The sequence below is a fragment of the Magnolia sinica genome, chromosome 1 (genome assembly GCF_029962835.1).
Source record: "Magnolia sinica isolate HGM2019 chromosome 1, MsV1, whole genome shotgun sequence".
NCBI lineage: Eukaryota > Viridiplantae > Streptophyta > Magnoliopsida > Magnoliales > Magnoliaceae > Magnolia > Magnolia sinica.
Genome location: NC_080573.1, coordinates 79,824,925 through 79,848,205, shown reverse-complemented (window position 1 = coordinate 79,848,205; position 23,281 = coordinate 79,824,925). Strand labels below are relative to the sequence as shown.

The 23,281-nt window shown below is 42.0% G+C and overlaps 1 protein-coding gene across 1 annotated transcript in view; it reads left to right on the top strand.

Annotated features, from left to right (window-relative positions):
* The window catches only part of LOC131251153 (uncharacterized), a 78,907-nt gene that overhangs the window by 3,758 nt on the left and 51,868 nt on the right, over positions 1-23,281 (top strand). Inside the window, exon 2 of the mRNA XM_058251689.1 lies at positions 9,724-9,808. Coding sequence (XP_058107672.1) covers positions 9,724-9,808 — 85 coding nt within the window. The remainder of the gene's footprint in view (positions 1-9,723; positions 9,809-23,281) is intronic.

The window sequence follows — 23,281 nt, the reverse complement described above, 5'->3', positions numbered from 1 at the left end:
TCAGAAAATCCCCAATTTTCATGGCTGAATTTTCTGTTAACAAGCTAATTGGGTAATTATGTTGCTGGAATTTTAGTAGTGTTGTGTAATTTCCCTCATATAGAGTTATATAGGATCATAGTCCCATTTAGGCGCATATAGTTGCATTAGAGGATCTTTGAGTGAGTGGTTGTATGCCCACGCGTATTGGTCGTGGTTTTGGTTTGCACCCTACACTAAACATGGAGCAATTACAAGAATCCATGAACGACATAACTTGGCAGTTTGAGTCTTTGGGTAGGCGCATGGAATCACGTATTGACCAATGCTTGTATCAGCTTAATGTGCGCGTTACCCAACTAGAAACCACCATTGAGGGAGATGCCCAATTGCAAGCAAGTGGTCAAGAGGATAGGCCAAGGAATGGAGGTGGCCAAAGAAGCGATCATGGGCGCGCACTCGTGCACCCACCTCACGAGGGACATCAGGATCATTATAACCCAGATGCGCAACTCTTCAAGGGAGTTTGAGTAGATGCCCCTACGTTTGATGGCCACTTGGACCCTAAAGCTTTTTTAGATTGGCTGGCGGATATGGACCACTATTTTGAGTGGTATGACATGTCGGATGCTCGTCAGGTCCGACTTGCCAAGATGAAGCTTGTGGGTCAAGCAAAGAGGTTTTGGGCTACGGTTGAGCGAGAGAAAGAAAGGTTGAGAGAGCCCCCAATAGTCCGTTGGGAAGAAATGAAAGAAACTCTTAAGGAAAAGTACCTCTCTTTCTCTTATCACTTGAGATTAGTTGAGGAATGACAATCTCTTTGACAAGGTTTCATGAGTGCGGCGGAATACATTGAGAAGTTCGAAGAGTACTTGACCAGGTGTGAAGTGGATGAGGATCCCGTACTCTTGCTCGATTTAAGACGGGCCTCTGTTCTATCATCAGGAGAGAGTTGCTTGCCAAGGACATAAAAACTCTTGAATAGTTGTATCAAGTAGTGTTGGAGGTTGAATAATACCTCAAAGCATCTGTGGGAAGGCGATTTGAGTTTTGCGATTCTGACGCTAAGGCCAACCCTTCTGGGGCTAAGCCTAGCACTGGATACCAAAACAAAGCTTTCAGTAGTTCCCAATCTAGGCTCAAGGATGATAAGGGTAAAGGAATTGTCGGGTCTAGCTCACGCAGAAGTGATGCAACTAGGTGTTTTAGATGTCATGGGTTTGGTTACTTTGCCCACCAGTGCGGCACGAAAGAGGGCACCAAGGTGCTCCTTATTGATGGGCAAGTAGAAGTAGTGCCCCTAAAAAGTGACGGTGAGGCGGAAGAGTATGAGCCAGCAGAGACCCCTAGTGATGAGAAAGAGGGAGCGTAAGAGTCTACGACCCAGACAGTTGTGCGTTGCGCCTTTGCTGAAGCAAAGGATACCGACGATTGGCATCGCGACACGATCTTCTATACCTATGCAAAGTGTGGTGATAAGAGTTGGAAGATGATCGTAGATAGTGGTAGTGCCAATGTGACATCAACTGGCACTGTGAGCCGATTGGGCTTGAAACTCGAAGCCCATCTTCAACCCTATAGAGTGTCTTGGGTTGATGAGACTTCCATTCCAGTCTCACACCGTTGTCTTGTTCCTATTCAGTTTGGATCATATAAAGACACACTTTGGTGTGATGTTGTTCCCATGGATGTTGGCCATATTATTTTGGGTAGGCCCTGGCTCTATGACAGAGATGTCACCATTTTTGGTCGTTCAAATGTGTGTACATTCTGGTTTGAGGGAAAAAAAGTCAAGCTAAATCCACTTCCACCCAAGAACACGACAGGAAAGGAGTCCACCACAAAGAGTGGTGTGGGTGGCTCGAACGAAGTGAAGGAGTCGAAGTCCAAGTCTAGACCTTTCCATATTCTAAATGCTAAAGACTTTGAGCGAGATACTGAGTCGGACTCGGTGGTGTACGTCCTTATGGCCAGGGAGAGTGCACCAGAGGCTAGTGTAGAGTTATCTACTGAAGCCATTTCGGTTGTGGATGAGTTCCGTGATGTCTTTCATGAGGATTTACCGAATGAACTTCCCCCTACAAGGGATATACAACATGCCATTGATTTAGTCCTCAAGGAGACTTTACCAAACTTCCCTCATTACAAAATGAACCCAAAGGAGCATGCAGAGTTGAAAAGACAAATTGATGAGCTCCTAGAAAAGGGTTTCATTCGAGAGAGCATGAGCCCGTGTGCTGTGCCCGCCCTTCTAACACCTAAAAAGGATGATACATGGAGAATGTGTGTTAATAGTAGGGTCATCAACAAAATCATAGTCAAGTATCGGTTTCCCATACCACGTCTTGATGACATGTTGGATATGATGACTATGCTATTAGAATACTGAGTTTTGGTTCGTTGGAGTGGGCCCGGTAGTCAAGTAAAGCCCATCTTGGGATCTCATGATCGTAGCCCACTAGTCTAGTTAATCTCATATTTTAGGTTTTGCTTATTAATTTTATTTAGAATATCATAGACGCTTTAGATTTCTTTGATTAGTTTTTATTATAATTTACTTCATCGCCAAGTAATAGGTTGCGCAAATGGCGCAAGTTTTGGGGTATAGAGTTTTCTTATAAATAGGCACCCTTGTAGCTTTTGGAATCTATTGAAGTTTAATAAAAATTCTGTGTTTTCTTACCTTGAGTTCTTGAGTTGTGGAAATCCAATTGGGTGCGAAGCCCGCCCTTCATCAAAGGGCTAACTACCATGGCACGAAGCCATATCTATCCCGATTCGTCCCCATCCTCTACCATCTCTACTTCTCATCTCCTACCACCATCCGTGTGTCAAATCTGTCCTTTATTGCAACAATTTTTCTCTTTACAACAGAATTCTAGATTCTGGCCCTGCAGGAGGGCTGAAACTTCGGCATAGCACCACGTACAGCCCGTAGTTTGGATCGACCTGAAACTTGGGGGTTTTGGAGCCCACCCCTGGCCGACCAGACTCAAGGCGTCGGTTTCTCTGTGTCGGACCCCCTCGCACGTGCGGCCAGGCCCCTATGCACGTGCGTCAGGCCTGGCCTGCTGTCCGCACGTGGGGACTGTCTTCCTGTTTTGGTTTTCTTCCTATTTTCCCCTCTCATACCGGTTTTTCATGATGCTAACCCTAGATTGCGTTATTACTTACCTTTAATTTGTTTGCCCCTTTTCTTACCCCAAGGTTCCCTGAATTGAAATTGGTGAATCCCTTGGATTAAGGACTGATTGCTGTGCATGTGTGGATGATTATTAGTTACCTTTGAGTATCGTTTGGTTCGTAATTTTTACTGATCCAGCCCTAGCCTGTGTAGGCCTGGACCCGTGCAGATTCCCCTTGTTTGAATGTTTGAGCTTTTGTGTGGGATGTGGAATTATTATGTGATTGTTTCTGAATTAGTATGATCTAAAGCCTGAGATCTTGCATATCATATTTAATTTTTATGTCCTGCATCAAGGATCGGCTCCCGCAAGAGACTTTACGTGGTTTTCTATAGGCTTGTCACGAACCTTGGTCCTACACAAGAACCTGCTGACGTACACTCTCGCCGGAGGTTCCCGTAAGAGACTTGAGTTGATTTTCTATTAGCTACCTAACAACCTTGGTCCTAATCAAAGGACCTACTGATGCAGGATATGAAATTTAAATATGATGTGCGAGATTTCAGGCTTAAGATCACGTTAGTTCAAAAACAATTACACAAATTCCATATCCCATTTGAAAGTCCAAACCATTCAATTAAGGGGAATCTATGCGGGTTCAGGCCTACACATGTTAGGGCTGGATCTGTTAAAATTATAAACCAAACGATGCTCAAAGATAAGCAGTAATCATCCACACATGCACAACAATTAGTCCTTAATCCAAGGGATTCACCAATTTCAATTCAGGAACCCCAGGGGGAGAAAATGGGCAAATAAATTTAAGGATAATGCAGTTTAGGGTTAGGGTTTATGAAAAACTAGTATGAGAGGGTAAAATAAGAAGAAAACCTGAACCGAAAGATAGTTCCCACGTGCGGATAGCAACAATGGCCTAGACGCACGTGCGTGTGATCACGGCCGCATGTGTGTGGGGCCCACTATTCAGAAAAGGGCCACCTTGGCCCTGGTTGGCCAGGGTTGGACTCCAAAACCACAAAATCTCAGCTTGATCCGGTGCATGGTTTGTGCGTGGTGCTACGCCGAAGTTTCAATCCTCCTGCAGGGCGAGATTCTGAAAATCTGCTGTAGAGAGAAAACTGGCTGCAACTATTAATGGATTTGCAGATGGAATGCTTGTAGGAGGAGAAATATGGATGGAAGAAGGTGGGGGCGAATCGGAATAGATGTGGCTTCGCACCACGGTAGTTAGCCCTTCGAAGAAGGGAGGGCTTCGCACCTAATTAGGTTTTCATAACTTGGCAAGGAGTAGGAAAACGCAACAATTTTTATTCATCTTCATTGAATCAAAAGAACTACAATGGGTGCCTATTTATAGGGAAAACCTTATACCCCTAAACTCGCGCCATGTGTGCAATTTATTACTTGGCAATGAAGTAAATTAAAATAAAAATCAAACAAAGAAATCTAAAGCGTTTATGATGTTATAAATAATAACAATAAGCAAAACTTAAAATATGAAATCAATCCGACTAGTGGGCCACGATCATGAGATCCCATGATAGGCTTTTCTTGACTATCGGGCCTACTCTTTGAATAATAACTCCATCTTCTAACTAGGAAGCCCTCCCTGGACGTCGTCATCGAGCCAGATCGATGGTGGGGCCCTCTTTCTTCGTACGTACGTGCGTAGGGGGTGGCGTGCGTGCACGTGTGCGCGTGATGTCCCCATCACCTACGTTTACTCCTGTTGGAGGCTCCCTTGGAGACTAACACGTACATACACTCATGTCCGGTGGATTCGGCCCTACACAAGAGCCTCGGTCCTATACAAGAACCTATTGAGTTTAGCTCACAAACTCTTACCCTCAATCCTACACAAGGAAAGAGAGTATGGACTCACTAAATGACACTTGTCGAATTGAGCCCAATTGATGCGCCGTTCTTGACTCGCTTCTTCAAAGCTCTCCCGTGCTTGAATCCACTCCTTAATTGCTCCCCCGATCATGATACCGATGCGTCGCTAATGCTTCAGCTCCAAGATCAAACACCTTGCATGCGATGCTCTAATGTGGTGACCAAGGTGATGGGAGGTTGGTTAAAATCTCCTACAACTAATGTGAAGTTGTAATGCCTTGAAGATTCACAAGATGGGTGTTCAAGAGGGTTGAGATAAGGATTTATTTATTGGTTCAAGTATAATATTTAGAACAAGGTGGAGATCAAGTTCATCTTCATCATTGAGGATGAAATCCTCTTTCAAGTGATAATCATAAGAAAGATAACTTAGATCTCATGGACTACGAGGCTTGAAATGTGAGGAATATGATCATGGAATCATTTAAGCTTCTATTACACCAAAAACCCATCCAAATGCCCAAGAACCGAATACCCTATATATGGAGTTCGAGCTCCAACAGTTAAAAAAAAAAAGGGCAGATAATAGCTCTGTCAATGGCATCGAGAAAATCGAGTTTCCAGCTGAATTGTTGCTGAACAGTTTACACACTGCTGCTACCTGATGCCATCGAGAAACCAGATAAAAAAAATCATGTCTTGCTGGACAGATTTGAGTTACCTACTCGATTCCATTGAGTGGTCTTCCATGCCATTGAAGACCCCAAGAGGACTGCTCGATGAGATCGAGCACCACTCGAAAGTCTACAGTTTTGGCCATACGATTTCACTGCAACTTTGCACCTCTTATAGCTTATCATCTTCTAATTAAGCTTCTAAGGCTAAGGGATGATCAACAAGATTTGCCTATAAGGTTGGGATCATCTAAAGGTTCAAGGGTTGTTTTGGGTCAAGGGTTAGGGTTACCAAGGTATCTCATTTACCCATTCTTTACTTCTTGATGCTCATGTCCTCTTGTGTCTTCGTCTTCAGCTTCCAAGGGCTCAATCGACTACTTGACACATGGACTCACGTGATTGACAAACAAGATATACAAATCAGTGCACTAACACCTTGACTCAACACTGCGCCAAATCTAACTTTTGAAGCATCGCTTTCTACTTTAAAAGACTTTATTGAAGCATTGAAGTGCAAGAACTGGAGCTTCTGTCATATTCTTTTTTATGGCGCTGAAGCTTTAGTCTGTTGCTTTAGTCCATTCAAACTTACCTATGCACAAGCAATCTATTGAAAATTTGGATAAATTTCTAGTAAAATGTCCCTAAGCTATGGAAAGAATGGACCTCTAGAAGGGTTCATAGGGTAGGCAGTAGGCCACTCCGCAATGGCCTTGATTTTCTCCTGATCAACCTTAATCCTTTATGTAGACACAATATACGTAAAAATTACAACACTATCGACAAAAGGAACACCTTTTCAAGTTAGCAAATAGTGACTCTTTTTGTAATACATCAAATATTTGCTTCAAGTGATCAAGGTGAATGGATGAATCAAGACTAAAGACAAGAACATCATTGAAACAAACAACTAAGAACTTTCCCATGATTGGCAGAGAACTTCTTTCATCAGCCTCATAAAAGTGCTTGGTGTATTTGAGAGGTCGAATGGCATGACGAGCCATTCGTTTAGTTCGTCTCGAGTCTTAAATGTAGTTTTCCACTTGCTCTCTGGCCTGATGATATCCACTCCTCGGGTCCATCTTTGGAAATACCTTTGCTTCATGCAACATGTCCAAAATATCATTCAAGCGAGGAATAGGAAATCGGTATTTGATGGTAATCGGTTTATCACATGATCGTCCATACACATCATCCAAGATCCATCCTTCTTAGGGGGTTAAAAATGAAGGAATAAGAAATGGTAGCATGCTTTCTCGAATCAGACCCTTCTGTATCAGTAACCGGTGTGTGGAGCTCGGCATGCTTGGCTGGACTCATTAGGTCGTGCACAAGATTTGATAGACTCAATCCTGACACTAAATCAATGTGGTGTTGAATGTTTATTATATGAGGAAGTCTAGCTAGGACTTCTTCGGGCACCAAATCTTCATATTTGTGAAGGAGCTCTTGCATAGGAAGTGGAATATCAAACCATTTTGTGTCTTCTTTAGTAACCAAGACATATTGAGTGATTTTTAACTCTCATCTTTATCAGATTTGGGTGCTAGAGATGTTTCATTGGGTAAAATGTTATATTAACACAATCCTTAGCGAAGGAATAGGTGTTAGCCCGAGTCAAATGCATCATTTCTTGGTCCCATAACCACGGTCTCTCTAACAACATGTGGCATGCATCCATGGAGACTACGTCACACACTTCACCTCATTCTTGTACTTAAATCCAATAAGGAAGGAAACTAAGCACCTGGAATTAACAGAAACTTTTCCCATTTTTTTAAACCAACAAATTTGTATGGTCATGGATGCTTATGTTCTTTGATTTTTAATTTCTCCATCATTTTTTGTGAGAAGATATTCTCACTGCTTTCCCTATCTACCAAAATCATACATATCTTCCCACCATAAGTGCAAGTGGTGCAGAAGATACTATATACCAACCATTCGCCCTTCATTAATCACCCGAGGTGTCGATAGCATAGTTCGTTGGATAACCAACGACTTGCCCTTATCATCATACTCATCTGCCATATCCTCCTTAATATGCACCCCATCCTTGTATGCATGTTCTTTATATCATGTGTCATCTTCATCTTTCATTTGCATTCGGTCGGGAGTGTCTTCAACATATTCTCCTTTGCTAAATTCATTTTAATTGTGGATTGATGGTTAGGATAGTAAAATAAAAATAAAAATGATGTCCCGGTTGCCAACACTTAAAGCACGTGAAAGGAGTTCTATTTTGCCCCGTCTTAGGCGTACTAGCCATTGTTTATAACCACCTCTCCTTGGGTTGGGGTTTGGCTTCATTGTTGGATGTTGGCCCATCGTCCCTCGACCTACAAGAGATCTTGTCCTTGCCTTGCGTGGGAAGTTAGCACGATACCCCATCATTAATGACAATCCTCATGGGACACCAAATTGTTTCCCAAGTTCCCAGTTAATTATATCTTCGGTTTTTATTGCAAGTGTGCATGCATCGAACATCATAAATACATCTTTGATAGACAATTCATTTATGATGTCTGGGTTAAGATTATTAAGATATCTTGAAATCTTTTGGTCTTCATTCTCACAAAACCCTGCTCGTTAATTATGACATATTTGATAGGAGTCACGAGCAAAGTTGCAGGTAGGAATTTCCTATTTAACTTCTTTTTCATTCTCCCAAGAATTTACTTTCTCCTTACCTTAATGGATTCGTTTGGCTTGGAGATCGTCCAACCATGCTAACGCCTGACCAGAAAACTTCATAGTTACCAACTTAATCTTCTGGTTGTTCATGATTTCCTTATACTTGGAATTTTGGGATTTCTGCCTTAATTTCGTGCTCTTTGTCACATTTCAACAATTAAAGGATTAGATCATTGGTGTGTTCACAAACCAAGGCTCTCATTGTTGGTTAAGACCTTGGTGGGAACCTCTCCCTACGTTTACACATGCTCTAACTTCGATCTTTACACTCCCTCCACGTAGGAGCTCTCTGACTTGATTAGTGAGATTGCTTACCATTTTTGTGAATTGATTTTCTTGCTTTGTGAGTGCAGATCAATTGGGTTTCTTATGCGAGCTCTCGTGTTAACCCCTTTGAAGTCATTAGGTGATGATGTAGAGTTGAAAATCTCCAAAGATGACCTACTCTTGTACTAAAATGGTGCAACCCGGTTATTGAGTCAATACGATCTTGACACTGGATTGCAAGGAACCGGACAAGAGTACACCCATAAGAATATTCGAGTTGAGAGGGGAGAACTTCATTAATATCAAACTTTTTCTCTTACAATACCCAAGAAAAACTCATACTTAGAAAACTTAGAAAATATTAAAATGACTACCTCCTACATCCCTCCCCTTTCCGTTTTATAAACCTTAAATGAATATTTAATGAAAATCCCCCGACTCCCTCCATGTAGGAGCTCTCCGACTTGATTAGTGAGATTGCTTACCGTTTGTGTGAGTTGGTTTTCTTGCTTTGTGAGTGTGGATCAATTGGGTTTCTTACACGAGCTCTTCTTGTGTAACCCCTTTGAAGTCATTAGGTGATGATGTAGAGTTGAAAATCCCCAAAGATGACCTACTCTTGTACTAAAATGGTGCAACCCTAATTGATTAAAATCGATCCGATCTACTTAAGATGGCGACAAGCCTAATAATGATAAAAACAAATGTATGAAATAATTCTTAAAATCTTCAATTACATCTTTAAATCATCCTCCATATCTTCAATCGCATCCCCCCATATCTTCAATCACATCTTTAAATCAGCCCCCATCTCTTCCATTACATCCCCTCATATCTTTCATAAACACTAAATTATAGTTCTTGATACTTAGACTCTAAATTTATCAATAAACAGTCCAAACTCAACATATGTTGGGCGCTACAGTGGCCTTGGGCCTTATGGTGGGCCGTGGGCCTACATTAGGATTTCATTGTTACCTGCCTTGAAGCTCTGTGTTTTGTTGGGAATAATGGTACTTACATTGTAGAATGTATATGTGCACTATCTACAAACATCTCTCTATTGCTTATATTCTTATTTACATCATAAAGATGAAATAAATGGAATCTCTTTGCTCTTGTAGATGGACCAGCGGAGGATCTGTATGGCATTTTCATCAACATAGTTCGTCGAGAGCGCCCACTAGAGTTGCTTGATGAGGTTAGAGGGTGAGTATTAACTTTGCATATTATGAAACTTTTGTGTCATATTGCTTGGGCATTTGTTCTAAGTTGACACCATCTGCTGGAATGTAATTGAAATCCTAGGGTATATGATTGAAATCTTATTGACTTGATTCATAGGAGTGAACCATATCTCAGCTTGAATTCTATTCAGAAAATTGGATACGGATCACAGGATTTAGTTAAGGGTAGTGTTCAAAATATTGGTATCGCTTTATGTATCGCATTCTTGGGATACAGATACGTATCGGTTATCACATGGGATATATCGGTTGTATCGTGTAATGTATCGCTGTTGTTAGAAACATGGGGGAACATTAGGAAATTGGTTGAATTTTTCAATGAAACTTCAGTGATTGTTAAAAAAGACCTCAATACACACGTATAAATCAAAACATTATAAAAAAACAAGTACACATAAAATTGATGCAAGTATATTCAATGTCTATTCATATAATTTATAAATGTAAGAAGACGTGTGGAAACACAAGCGATACATTCAAAAGCAAAAGAAGAATCACTAGATTAGGTTATAAGTTTGATTTAATGTTTGGACACAAAGATTGCAAACGATTTGCGAGAAATTGGGAAAATTTGATTTGATTTTTTTTTTTCAATTTTCTGCATCTCCGCCCATCTCTTCCAAATCTCGAAATTGAAGCTCCTAATCCATGATTTTTCATGCAAAACATGAAAAATCATGGATTTATAACAATTTAACACTAATTTAACATGATTTACAGAAAATAAAATGATCGAAATTTGAAAATGCTCACTAGATTGAACACGTGGGATATATCGCACTAGTGCATTTCGTTTCACACTGGTGGGATACAAGATATATCGTGGGTATATTGGCTGATATCGTTGATATTTAAAACACTGGTTAAGGGAATGTAAGGTTCCATTACTGTTTGTAGTTTAGTTGCAGGATCTTGCTAACTAGGTGTCTCTTTGCTTTTAATCACGCTTCAGATTCCTGCGGTCCTACTTCTGTTTCCAAGCAGTTTATGCTAGATAACACATTGAAGTAGATGCTTCCCTGCTTTCGCACCCAAATCTGTTGCCGCTTCACTTTACACCGTTCAACAATAGTTTCGAAAGTTGGCTTATGAAGAGGTGATAAAACAGAGTTCTGGTAACATACTAAGACAAACCTTTTACATGTCTGATGCTCTGGGTGCTCTCTTAGCTGCATGGACTTCTGTTAAGTTGCCCCTCCATTCTGCATCATTCTTTGAGCTTGTGGTCCCTCTCCTACTGCTTCCTAGCGGCTTGTACTATCCAACGTTTGGAACATATGTTTCCCTGCTCCTGCACCTGAATCTGTTTCCTCTTCATGCTTCATGCAGCTATAGGTGCTCTATTCTCATGAGTATTTGTAAACCTAGATGCACCTCCACATGTTGCCACATGCCAACCTTACTCATGAATGTGACATTAGGTGAGGCCACCACAGATGACATGCCCTTGAAACTAGGTTGGTACGCGTTAATTAGCGATATGTTTATGCTGAATGTGGACCATTGTCTTTGTTCCTCAAGTGAGATTGAGAAGGAGAAAGAGAGAATATGAGAGGAGAAATATGGAGGGGGCTCAAAAGATTAGTGATGCTCCTAGCCTATCCCTTATCATTAGGCCTTTCATAGTATTTGTGAAAGTATAAAAATGTTCCCCATGCTAAAGTTTTTACATAAACCAAAGCCTATTTGCTTAAAATTCTATTCTAACACATCACCTTAAGGGCTAAAGAAGAAAATAATAATATGTAACAATGGTAACAATAATCTCCATGTAGGTGGGCCACATGTGAGATCATCACTGTCCATCATGGTTTGTCAACACTCCCCTTCAAGTTAGAGCATATGTATAATGAATACCCATCTTGATGAACATGTGATCCAAATGAGTCCGATCAAGAGCCTTAGGGAATGCATTTGCCAATAAAACTTTAAGACTTGATGAACCTCATGCAAATTCTAGATCGCCTCTTTCTACTTTGTGTGATTCTTGTGCTTAAATTGGAGGTGCCCACGGTTGGGCTGATCCTCCCCATCATCTGGCTGCGCTAGTTTGGTATTAGAGACATGTTCCAATGGCTGGGTTGAAGTCCTGGATCAACAACAATCTTCATATTTTGTTTCAGGTTCTTTAATCATAAAATTCTGCATCTTTTCCTTTAGGGCTTGTTTGGATTCATGAAAAGCTTGAGAAAGGAAATAGTGTTTCTTGGGAAACCTTATTTCCAGGAAATTGTGGAGAAGGAAAAATTGTTTTCCTTGTTTGCTTTTCGACAAGATTTTCATAGAAATTTAGGATTTATTTTCAAGTTTGTTGTTTGGCAAAACATTTTTTTTTTTTTTGGAAAAAAACTTTAGTCACTAGCATGTGTCAGATTAGCACATGTGGCACATGTGTGATGATTAGAGATGAACAATGGCACATGTGGCATACATGGCATACATGAGCACTTGAAGTTGAATTGTGGAACGTGTGGTACATGTGAGGTACTTGAAGTTGTATGCTGGCACATGTGACACAAGACACACATTGGCACATTTGACATGTGGGCACTAAAGATAGATAACAGTACTTGTGCACATTGGCACCATTCGCACATGCCATATTTCAAGATTGAAGATGGACAATGGCACGTGTGGCACATTGGCACATGTGGAGGCACAAGTAAAATGAATGGTGTTACATGTGGAAGAATAGCTGATGTAGGGTGCAAGAGAAGATGGATGGTGTCACATGTGGCATAGTGGCATGTGTGGAGTATGACTGAAGATGGACAATGTCTCATTTGGCACATTGGCACATGTGGCACATGTAAGGTGATTGAACATGGATAGTGACACATTTGGGCACCCTTGAGAAACCCATTTTCCTTCCATCGTGGGAAAATGCATTTCTTAGGTGTGGAGGTGGGATTTTCCAACAAGGATAGAAAGTGGGAAATGGTGTTTCCCACAATTTCCCACAAAGAAAGGCTTAACAAACAAAGGAAAGTGAGTTTCATGGGAAACACCATTTCCTTTTTCATGCTTTCCATGAATCCAAACATGCTCTTATTTTCTTCATTGCATTCATCTCTCTTACTCCTATTCACCTTTTTTTTTTTCTTTTACAAAGCCCAAAAGTCTAATTGATAAGGGGAAACTATGTCGAAAATTTGGCAGCCATCTACCCTTCATAATCCCGCCCATTAAAACCCAAAATCAGCCTCATTTTAGCCCATTAAAATTCCCAAATAACAGCCATGTTCCAGCCCGTTAAAACCCTAAAATATCTGCCATATTCCAACTCATTAAAACCCCCAAAATCAGCCCTATTCCAGCCCATTAAAACCCCAAAAAAATCAGCCCCATTCTAGCCCATTAAACCCCCCCCCCCCCCCCCCCCAAAAAAAAAATAAAAAAAAATCAGCCATTTTCCAACCCCCAAAATCAGTCACATTCTAGCTCATTAAAACCCTAAAAAATTTACCATATTCCAACTCATTAAAACCTCCAAAACCAGCCCATTAAAAAGCCCCCAAAAAAAAGCCATTTTCCAACCTATTAAAATCCCCAAAATCAATCAAATTCTATGTAAGACCCTTAACCTTAGTGTCCATTTTGTTCCGTTAGGTCCCGCTGTCCTACCGGTCAAATTCCGGTGATCCGCGACCTGTAGATTTCATTTGCGATCATTCTTAAGACCAGTGTTCGAGTTGTCGGTATTGCTACAAGTTTCGCTGGCCGGAGATAAAGATATAATATCGTTATCGCTGATAATCGGAAATGCAGGGAAAAAGGGGGAAACATGGAGAAAATGGTGGAATTTTTTAGTGAAACTTCAGGACATGCCCAAATACACATATTTACATATTCAAGAATGAAAAAATTGCAAAAAAAATGCATTAAATTAGAAGTTTCCATTTAATGGGGGCCAAAAAGCATGCGTTGTCATAAAAAATAACTCAGATAGTAACCAAAATGAGTTCATATAATACAAATGTAGCTGGCATACAGTAATTAAGACATGTAAAAGTAAATGAACTCAAAGATGCCAAATCAAGGATGGATTAGATTATCCAATCAGTGTGGTATTTGATACTTTGGCTGCGTATGACACTTGATACCTATCATTTGAAAATGGTACATGTGGCAAATTCTAACATAATCTAAATCGTGTTTTTGCTTCATCAAGATCTGTGTAACCTAATCAAGAGGTTGGATGACAAAAAAAAAAAAAAAAAAACCATTACAATGGTCCTATGAAGTTTTTAATGGTGGGCATTTAATCACCACTGTTTCCTTTAGTGTGGTCCACCTGAGATGCAGTCATGCAGATCTGTCTCATTTTGGACTCGTGCCTTAAAATTATCTATCAAAATAAATGGACGACATTGATAAAATATTTATCATTATGATGCCCCCACATAACATCGACCCATCAAAACAAGTGACACGTGCGCACCCTATTAATCAGTACGCTTATCGTACTGAGTCAACTGTGTGGGGCCCATTGTGATTTATGTATTTTATTCACCCCATCCATCCATTTAACAAGATAATTTTAAGGCTTGATCCCAAAGATGAAGCATATCCAATGCTCAAATAGACCACACCATAGGAAACAATGTGAATTGAACATGCCTACCATTGAAAAATCATTAGGGGCCACAAAAGTTTTGGATCCATGTCATTTTTGTATTTTACCTTCATCCATCCCCGTATGATCTTATGAACGACTTGGATGACAAATAAACACCACTGTGGGCCATAGCGCCTAGGAAGGTTTCAACGGTAGGAATCATTGTCCCCACTGCCTTGGCGGTGTGGTCCACCCTAGCTTTGGATCTGCCTCATTTTTAGGTTCACTACCTAAAATGATCTCGCTAATTGGATGGACCACGTGGATATAACATATACATCATGGTGGGGCCCATAGAACTTGGTGACGTCCACACGCCACTTACGGTCGCACCCGCACACCACGCTAAAATGAAGCAGATTGCGTACTGAGTAACTCAATAGGCTAAGCGTACTGAGTAAACTCTGTGGGGTCCACCGTGATTTATGTATTTTATCCACTCCGTCCATCCATTTTAATAGATAATTTTTGGACTTAGCCTAAAAATGAAATATATCCAAACCTCAAGTGAACACACAATGGGAAACAATGTGAATTGAACATCTACCGTTGAAAATTTCTTGGGGGCCACAGAAGTTTTGGATCAAGCTTGTATTTGTGTTTTTCCTTCATCCATGTCCGTGTGATCTTATGAACAGGTTGGATGACAAATAAACATCACTGTGGGCCTAAGAAATGTTTCAACGGTGGAAGTTATTATTCCAACTGTTTCCAATGGTATGGTCCACTTAATCTTTGGGTATGCTTAAATTTTGGTCTCGACCCCTAAAATAATATGGAAAAACGGATGGACGGCGTGGATGGACCAGATACATTCACGGTGGGCCTAATAAAGTTTACTCAATACGATAAGAGCGTATTGAGTAACTTAGTATGCAATCTGGTTTCCGCGAAAAAACCGGATGCGGATTAGATACTGACAGGTTGAGTAGTGAGACTCGCTACACGTCACCAAGTTCTGTGGACCCCACTATGATGTACATGTTGTATCCACAATGTCCATTCATTTGGAGATATTATTTTAAGGCATTACCCAGAGAACGAGGCAGATCCAAAGCTTTAGTGGACCCCACCACACAAAACAGCGGGAAGATTGATGTAAACTGTTGAAACCTTCCTAAGGACCACCGTAACGTTTATTTTCCATCCAATCTGTTCATAAGGTCACAAAGACTTGAATGAAGAGGAAAAACAAATTTCATATTGATCCAAAACTTCTGTGACCTCAAAAAGTGTTTCAATGGTAGACGTTCAATTTCCCACTATTTTTTACAGTGTGGTCCACTTGATAGTTAGATCTGTCTTATTTTTCTTCCAAAGCCTTAAGACGAGCTCGCCGAATGGATTGACGGTCTGGATATAACACATACCTCATGATCAGACCCACTGAACTTGCTGACGTCAATACATCAAAACAGCAGGTATACAGCTTGTGTAAGGTACACCAGCCAATCCGCGTCCTTATATCGAGCCTCGAAGTAAAGAAAAAAATAAAATAAAAATGAAGAAGAAAATCCTGAAATGTTGTTCGCGAGGGATTCTTGCCGAAGAAAGGGGTTTTTTGAGGGAGGGTTTCGAAACCCTATATCATTCCCAAATCGCGAGGAAATTCCCCAATCGCTGATTTTTCGCAGAAATTTCAAGCTTCCAATCGAAAAGGGAAAGGGGATTTTGAGGTTTTTCTTACCTCTTTGCAATGTTCGAAGATCGACAGGAGGCATTCTTCCGAGCTGTGAGTTCCGATTAACTAGGTATGCGATCACTCTCACGTATTTACAAAAACAGCGAAATCAAAGCGATTTTTTGATTTTTTTTCCTTATTTTTACCTATTTATCGAAAAAATAGGTTGTTGGCTACGTGGTTGGTGGCTATGGTCGATATTCTCGGCGATAATCCAAAATTATCGACAATATCTTTGATTTTTCGTCGATAATAGGGAGAGATGAAAAATTGGGGTTTCGGTATCGCTAGACTAGCGACACCGATATTATCGGCGATAATATCAACATTTCGTCGAAAATTTGAACACTGCTTAAGACTCATCATGTAAACCCGACCCGGATCGACCCGAAACCTATACCGTTGCGACTGCATCGACGCCGTGGTTCCAACGCTGCGTCTCGTGCGTCAATCCGAGGTTTAGATCTAAAGTTGTGGCCCACACCATTTTTGGGCCCTTGATCATGATATGGGACCCACTTTACCCATGTGCACATTTTCCCATGTGGGCCCACCCTAGTGTTTCACATTCCCCATGCAAGCTACAACTAGCCTATAGCTACCCTAACACCCTAGCATGATGTCAACCTTGAGCATGCCTTATGATGTCATTCTAGAGCATGCCTTGCTTGCCATGATTGCAAGCATGCTCCCACTCTCCCAAAACTCATCATTTCTTTTCTCTAGCTACCATTTCCTCCTTCTCATCTCCCTCTTTTCTCTCATTCTCTTCTCTAGCCCTTGGACGTCCATGGGAGAGCTCTCTTTCTTCAGCCCCTTTCACCCAAAAATCCTCCTAATCTAACCCTCTAAATCCCATCCTCACCATTAAAACCTCACCATTGGAGCTATAGAACCTAAGGCTAGAAGAAGAAGGAAGATCTTAGAGGTGGGTGTACTTCTAGGATTAGTTTTCTGATTTTTCCTTCATGTAATCTTGTTTCTCATTCTTGGGAGCTTGTAGGATCCACCAATCAATGGTGGAGATCCTACATGACTCTATGAGTATGGCTAGTGGCTCACTTCATGCATGCATGTTGCAATGATGGGGCCATTCTCCATGGACCCCATCATGATGATTTTCCCTTTGATCTATGGTTGTTGGGTCATCTAGACCCAAGATTGAATGGTGGGGATGACATCCCCACCTCAGATTTTCTTTGGATGTAAGAATCTATGTATGCATGGACCTATGATGTAAGGTTTGGATTGTTGGAGGACTCGTAGTGGCGGAGTCCTCCCATGGCCGTGATTCTCTCTCTCTCTCTCTCTCTCTCTCTCTCTCTCTCTCTCTCTCTTACCCTCTTTTGTCCCTGATGAATGTGGCCTGCTTGATGTGACTATGACATCCCAGACCATCCACATTTTGGGACGTCCAGGCCCACCATGCTGGATGTCCAGGCCCATCTTGGTTGTATGGGTTGGATGGCCATTAAGGCCTGCTTTCTTGGATGTTTTTGTAAGGGGCTTGGGTCTAGAATATTTGTGGCCCATCTAGGTGGACCCCACTTGTTTAATCTAAGCTTTAATCCCTCTATTAATTTTACAATGGGCTGGAAATGGACAACACATATTGCTGTCTAGATTTTAGGCCCATTGTTGTATAGTTTTGGACATTGTTGTAGGGCCTGTTTATAATGCTTTTCCTCCTGATTTTTTTTTGAGTATTCTCTGAGGTGTGGACCCCACCTTGATGTAGGATGGACCCCACACCATCCACCCTTGATTTGAGCTCCATGGAGTGGGCCCAAGAGGGCTGGACGGTCCAAATTTTCTGGACTGTCCAGCAGTCCCGCATGCAGAAAATGCCCCTGTATCAGCCTAGTTTTGGGGATAGTGGGCCACTCTGGTGGACCCCACATGTTGTCTATATATGGGTGCATGCAATCCACCCATTTCCCCTTTGATTTGGCAGGCCTGGGCCAACCCCATTGGGTGTACAAGATGGGGCCAGCAACATTTGTTCCAGCAGCAGAATTTTTACAACCTTGCTGTCCATTTGTATTACAGTTATTTGGAAGTGTTTATGGCCATACTCTTTCCCCCATTTTGTGGCCTACTTGTTGGGACCTACCTCAGGTGCATGTGGGTCACCTGAATCATAGAATTTTTGGGGTTTTTGGGGGGCTGGGACGGCAGCACCATGCCGGACGTCCAGCTGGGCTGACGTCCAACCATGCGCTGGCCTGGACGTCCACCCCTTGTGGCCCACTTTGACGTATGTGTTTCTTCCAGTGTTCGAAATATCGGTATCGCACAATGTATTGCACCCTTGGGATACAGATACGTATCGGTTATCGCACGGGGTATATCGTTTGTATCACATAGCTTATCGCACTTTTTGGGAAACATTGGGAAAATGGTTGAATTTTTTAATGAAACTTTGGGGATTGTTAAAAAGGCCCTTAATACACACTTTAAAATCATAACATCTCAAAAAAAAAGATGCACATAATAAATTTCCTTTGTATAGGGTCCTAATTTTTCTCAGGTCATTTTAATTTATGATGCAAAAAATGAGGCAGGTCCATGGCTTAAGTGGACTACAAAGTGGATATCCAATAATAAACGTTTTCTATGGTGTGGTCCACCTCAAAATTTTATATTCTTCATTTTTGGGATCATGCTCTAAAATGATCTTTCAAAACGGATGAACGGAATAGATGTGATGAAAATATATCATAGTGGGCCCCACAGTGAGGGATCCACCCACCTCTGTGGATCCGGGAAAACCACGCCTGTTTGTCCCGTCAGCTTGCAGTGGGCCCCACCCATGCAGTGGTGTGATAGTAACTCTAGCATGTGGGCCCCATTTCCTTACAGGTAACGGGTAAGTGAAGAATTGTGGGGTAGTGCTACGTGGACCCCACCATGATGTATTTGTTTTTTCCACGCCGTCCATCATGGGAAAACAGTAGTGATTGAATCTCCACCATTAAAAACCTCTTGAGCCCATTGTAACCAAACTGTTGATCAGGTCATACAGACTTGTATGAAAGGAAAAAATATATATCAGCTTGATCCAAAACTTTTGTGGCCTCCAAGAAGTGTTTAATGGTGGGCGTTCAATCAACATTGTGCGGTCCACTTGAGATTTGGATCAATCTCATTTTTGGGCTCATATCATAAAATGATCTGGGAAAATGGGTGGACGGCATGGATGAAACATAAATATCATGGTGGCCCCCACAGAGCACCAAAGGAAAACAATAATGATTGGATATCCACCATTAAAATCCTCCTAAGGCCCACTGTACTGTTTATTTGACATCCAATCTGTTGATTGGGTCCTACAGACCCAGATGAAGGGAAAAAATAAATATCAGGTTGATCCAAAGCTTTTATGGCTCCCACAACGTTTTAATGGTCAACATTCATTCAACACTGTTTCCTGTAATGTGGTCCACTTGAGTTGTGGATATGGTTCAATTTTGGGCTCAACATTTGAAATGATCAGTAAAAGCGGATGGACAGTGTGGATAAACCACGTGTAATCACGGTGGGCCCAACGGAGTTTACTCAGTAAGATAAGAGCGTACTGAGTACGCAATCTGTATGAACGCTCGTCACTGAGGGGCACAAGACGTCACCAAGTTACGTGGGTCCCACCATGATGTATTTTTTCTATCTACACCGTCCATACATTTGAAGAGATCATTTTATAGCATGAGCCAAAAAATGGGTTAGATCCAGAGCTCAAGTGGACCCCACTATAGAAAACAGTTGAGAAAGGTTTCAACGGTGGAAATCAGTATCACCGTTGTTTCCTGTGGTATGATCTTAGATTTTTATAAAATTTGGGATCAACCCTTAAATTAGATGGGAAAACGGATGGACGGCGTGGATGGACCACATACATTAAAGGTGGGCCCAAGTGAGTTTACTGAGTATGATAAGAGCGTACTGAGTAACACACCACGCACCACGACAAGCCATACACGGAAGCGGATTGCGCAGTGTGTACTGAGTAAACTGTGGGGCCCACTGTCATTCACGCATTTTATCAAATCCGTCCATCTGTTTTATCATATAATTTCAGGGCTTTAAAAGAAAAATTAATCATATCCAAAGCTCAAGTGGACTACACCACCTGAAACAGTTTGAATTGAAGTCTACCGTTGAAAAGTTCTTGGGGCCCATAGAAGTTTCAGATCAAGATTATATTTGTTTTTTCCATTCATCCATGTCTTTGTGATATTACGAACAGTTTGGATGACAAATAAACATCATTGGGGGCCTTGTAAATATTTCAACTGTGGAAATCAATACTTCCACTATTTCCTTTGGTACGGTCTACTTGAGATTTTGATATACTTTATTTTTGGGCTCAACCCCTAAAATGATCTGGAAAAACGGATGGACGGCGTGGATGAACTAAAAAACTGCACAATGGGCCCTACAGAGTTTACTCAGTACGATAAGAGCGTACCGAGTAACTCATACGCAATCTGATTTCCCCATCCCGCCCCTCTTTCCTTTCTCTCTCCATTTTCACTGCCATCCATGGAGTCCGATCCGATTCTTTCACGCACGCAAGGCTCTTCCCCTCAAATCTCGTTCCGGAAGGAACGGTTCGTCGATCCGGCCTGATTCCTCACTGGAATTTCCGAGAAAGAGGGAAGTTGAAGAAAATGGTAAGAAAATCCTACTTACCTGTCGAATGGCCCACCTCCGATCACCGCTACAACCAGGTACTCTCCGATTTTTTATTTTTTATTTTTTCTAATTCATTTTTTATTTTTATTTTTATTCTCCACAACTCGGATCCGATTTTTATGGTGCGATATCGACGATATATCGGCCGACATTTGAATTTGAGATTTTTTGGTATCTTCCGAGGGTTATCGAGGGTTTATTGTCTCGCAGTGGTGCGATAACGATAATATCGGCCGATAGTATCGATATTTCAAACACTGGTTTCTTCCCACATGTACCCCCTTGTGTGGCCCACTGAAGTGTGGACCATCCCTTGGTGGGACGTCCACTTGTGGAGCCCACCTTGATGTGTTCTAGGCTGGCCGTCCAAGCCTTTAGGACGCCCAGGCCCACCTGGGACGTCCAGGCTTTTGGGGCAAGTCCAGTAGCAGGCCACTTGAGTTTATGTGTTCTATCCACATTCTCCATCTGTTGGGGTCCACCATGATGATCAAGGACCACCATAAAATTTATATCTCCCCAAAAATCATTTTCTGCAGGACCTCAGCAGGCCCAGGAAGTTGGGTGGGCTGAAGGTCCAGCAAGGTGTTATTAAAGAAATCGTATATGTGGCTGGATATTTTAAGAATGTGGGGCCCACCAAGTGGAGAAATAATGTGTGTATATGCTATACTTTTAATTCTAAGGCTTTTGGGCTTAATTAGTGCCAAGAAAGGCCCACCCTTTGTTGTTGTTTGAGCCCGAAATAAATAGACCAGAATTTTTGGGATGTCTAGCAGGCCCAGATGGGTTGGGACGTCCAAGCTTGGCCCAGTTGTATATATGGGCTGCTTCCATCATTATGTTGGACTAGTTGGGCTGAAATGTAGATGTGATTGGGTCCTTGATTGCCCACCCAATTTACCAGTTTTTGGGCTGATGTTGTAAGGCCCATTTCGCCCAACTTGGATATGATTTTTGCCTATGTACTTGGGCTTATGGGTTGCCCACTAAGTCCAACATAATGCATGGATTTGGTGACATTGATATTGGGCCATAATCTCCCCTATGGGCCCATGTTGTTATATGTAGGTTTGGGCCATTTTCTTTAGGCCATTATGTGAGAAATATGTATATATATGTGGCTACCCATTTTTATGGTGGTATTTGGGCCTTGGGCCTTGCTTCTAGGTAGATTATTGTTGGGCCGCTTTGTTAGGAGACAATGGTGGTTAAATGTCCCCATTGAGAACCCCTCTAAGCCCATTTGGTAGGCCCATTTCATCTATTGGTGGTTGAATGTCCACCTTAGACCCGTTGCTAGGCCCATTCTCATCATTTAGGCCCATGGCATTGTCTACTTAGTCTCGTGGGATACCCCAAACTATTGGGTCCCCATTAGTAGTTGTGCTCCTTCCATTCCATGTAAAACTAAGTACCTAGACCCTACCTTGTTATGAGGAGAGTACAACATCAACGCATGGCATACTTAGTTATCTTCATGACCCATTCCCATGTGCATCATATGTGTGCTTGGTTGAGATGTGATTGGTCATGGTTTATGCCATTGGCCAGGCTGTATGGGACTCCCTGAGTGGTGGAGTTGCCCCTTTTGAGCGCGCTGTATGCACAGGTCTGATGCATGGTTGATTTGTGCGGTTCATGCATTTGGCATTGCATAGCACAGTTGATATTCGCCCTAGCTTCATCAAAGCCGTAACCTCCACAGGTTTATCATGGATGGCCAGTTTTTGGACACCGGAAATATTAGTTTGAGCATTGTGGGCACGTAGGATGTCCTTGGGTGAAAGTCCCAGAACCTTCATGGTACCAGGAGATGCTCCAACGCCGAGACCGAGTGGAAAACATGAGTGCCGGTGCCTTTACTATTAGGCCGCGTCTCCCACTGTATCGTGGTCAGTTAGGAGGGGGTGTGGCCTTATCCACCTGAGTGAGGGGGCAATAGCTAAGCTGAGTTTGACCAGCTCGTAAATGGGTCCGCTACCGTCGAGTCTTGTTGATGATTGACTGTCCACAGGCAGGTAGTGAGGTCTCTTACGCTCGTTGGGCTGGGCAGTTAGGGAGGCGGCAGTCAGCATGTAGTGTATTTGACTTCGGTGATTTCCTAGAGAGGAATTGTACTGATTTGTGGACTTGATACGGGGATGAGCATGATCGCGTTGCATATTGCATATGACACTTGGCTGTATAGCCCCGCATTGCATAACCCTTGATTAGCAGATGGTATCTTGCACACACTTACACTGCCCTCTAAGCTTTCTGTAAGCTTATGCACGATTGATGCGTGCAGGTGATTCTAGGCAGCAACAGTAGCTGAGCAGGAGCGTGGAGCGTGCCGTGGACCCTTTTGGAGTTGTTCTTGTATAGCCTTTGTAATTCTCCCTTGAGCCTGGTACTTGTGAAATGTTTAAATTCTTAGTGGATTTTGTAATGCTGTTCCT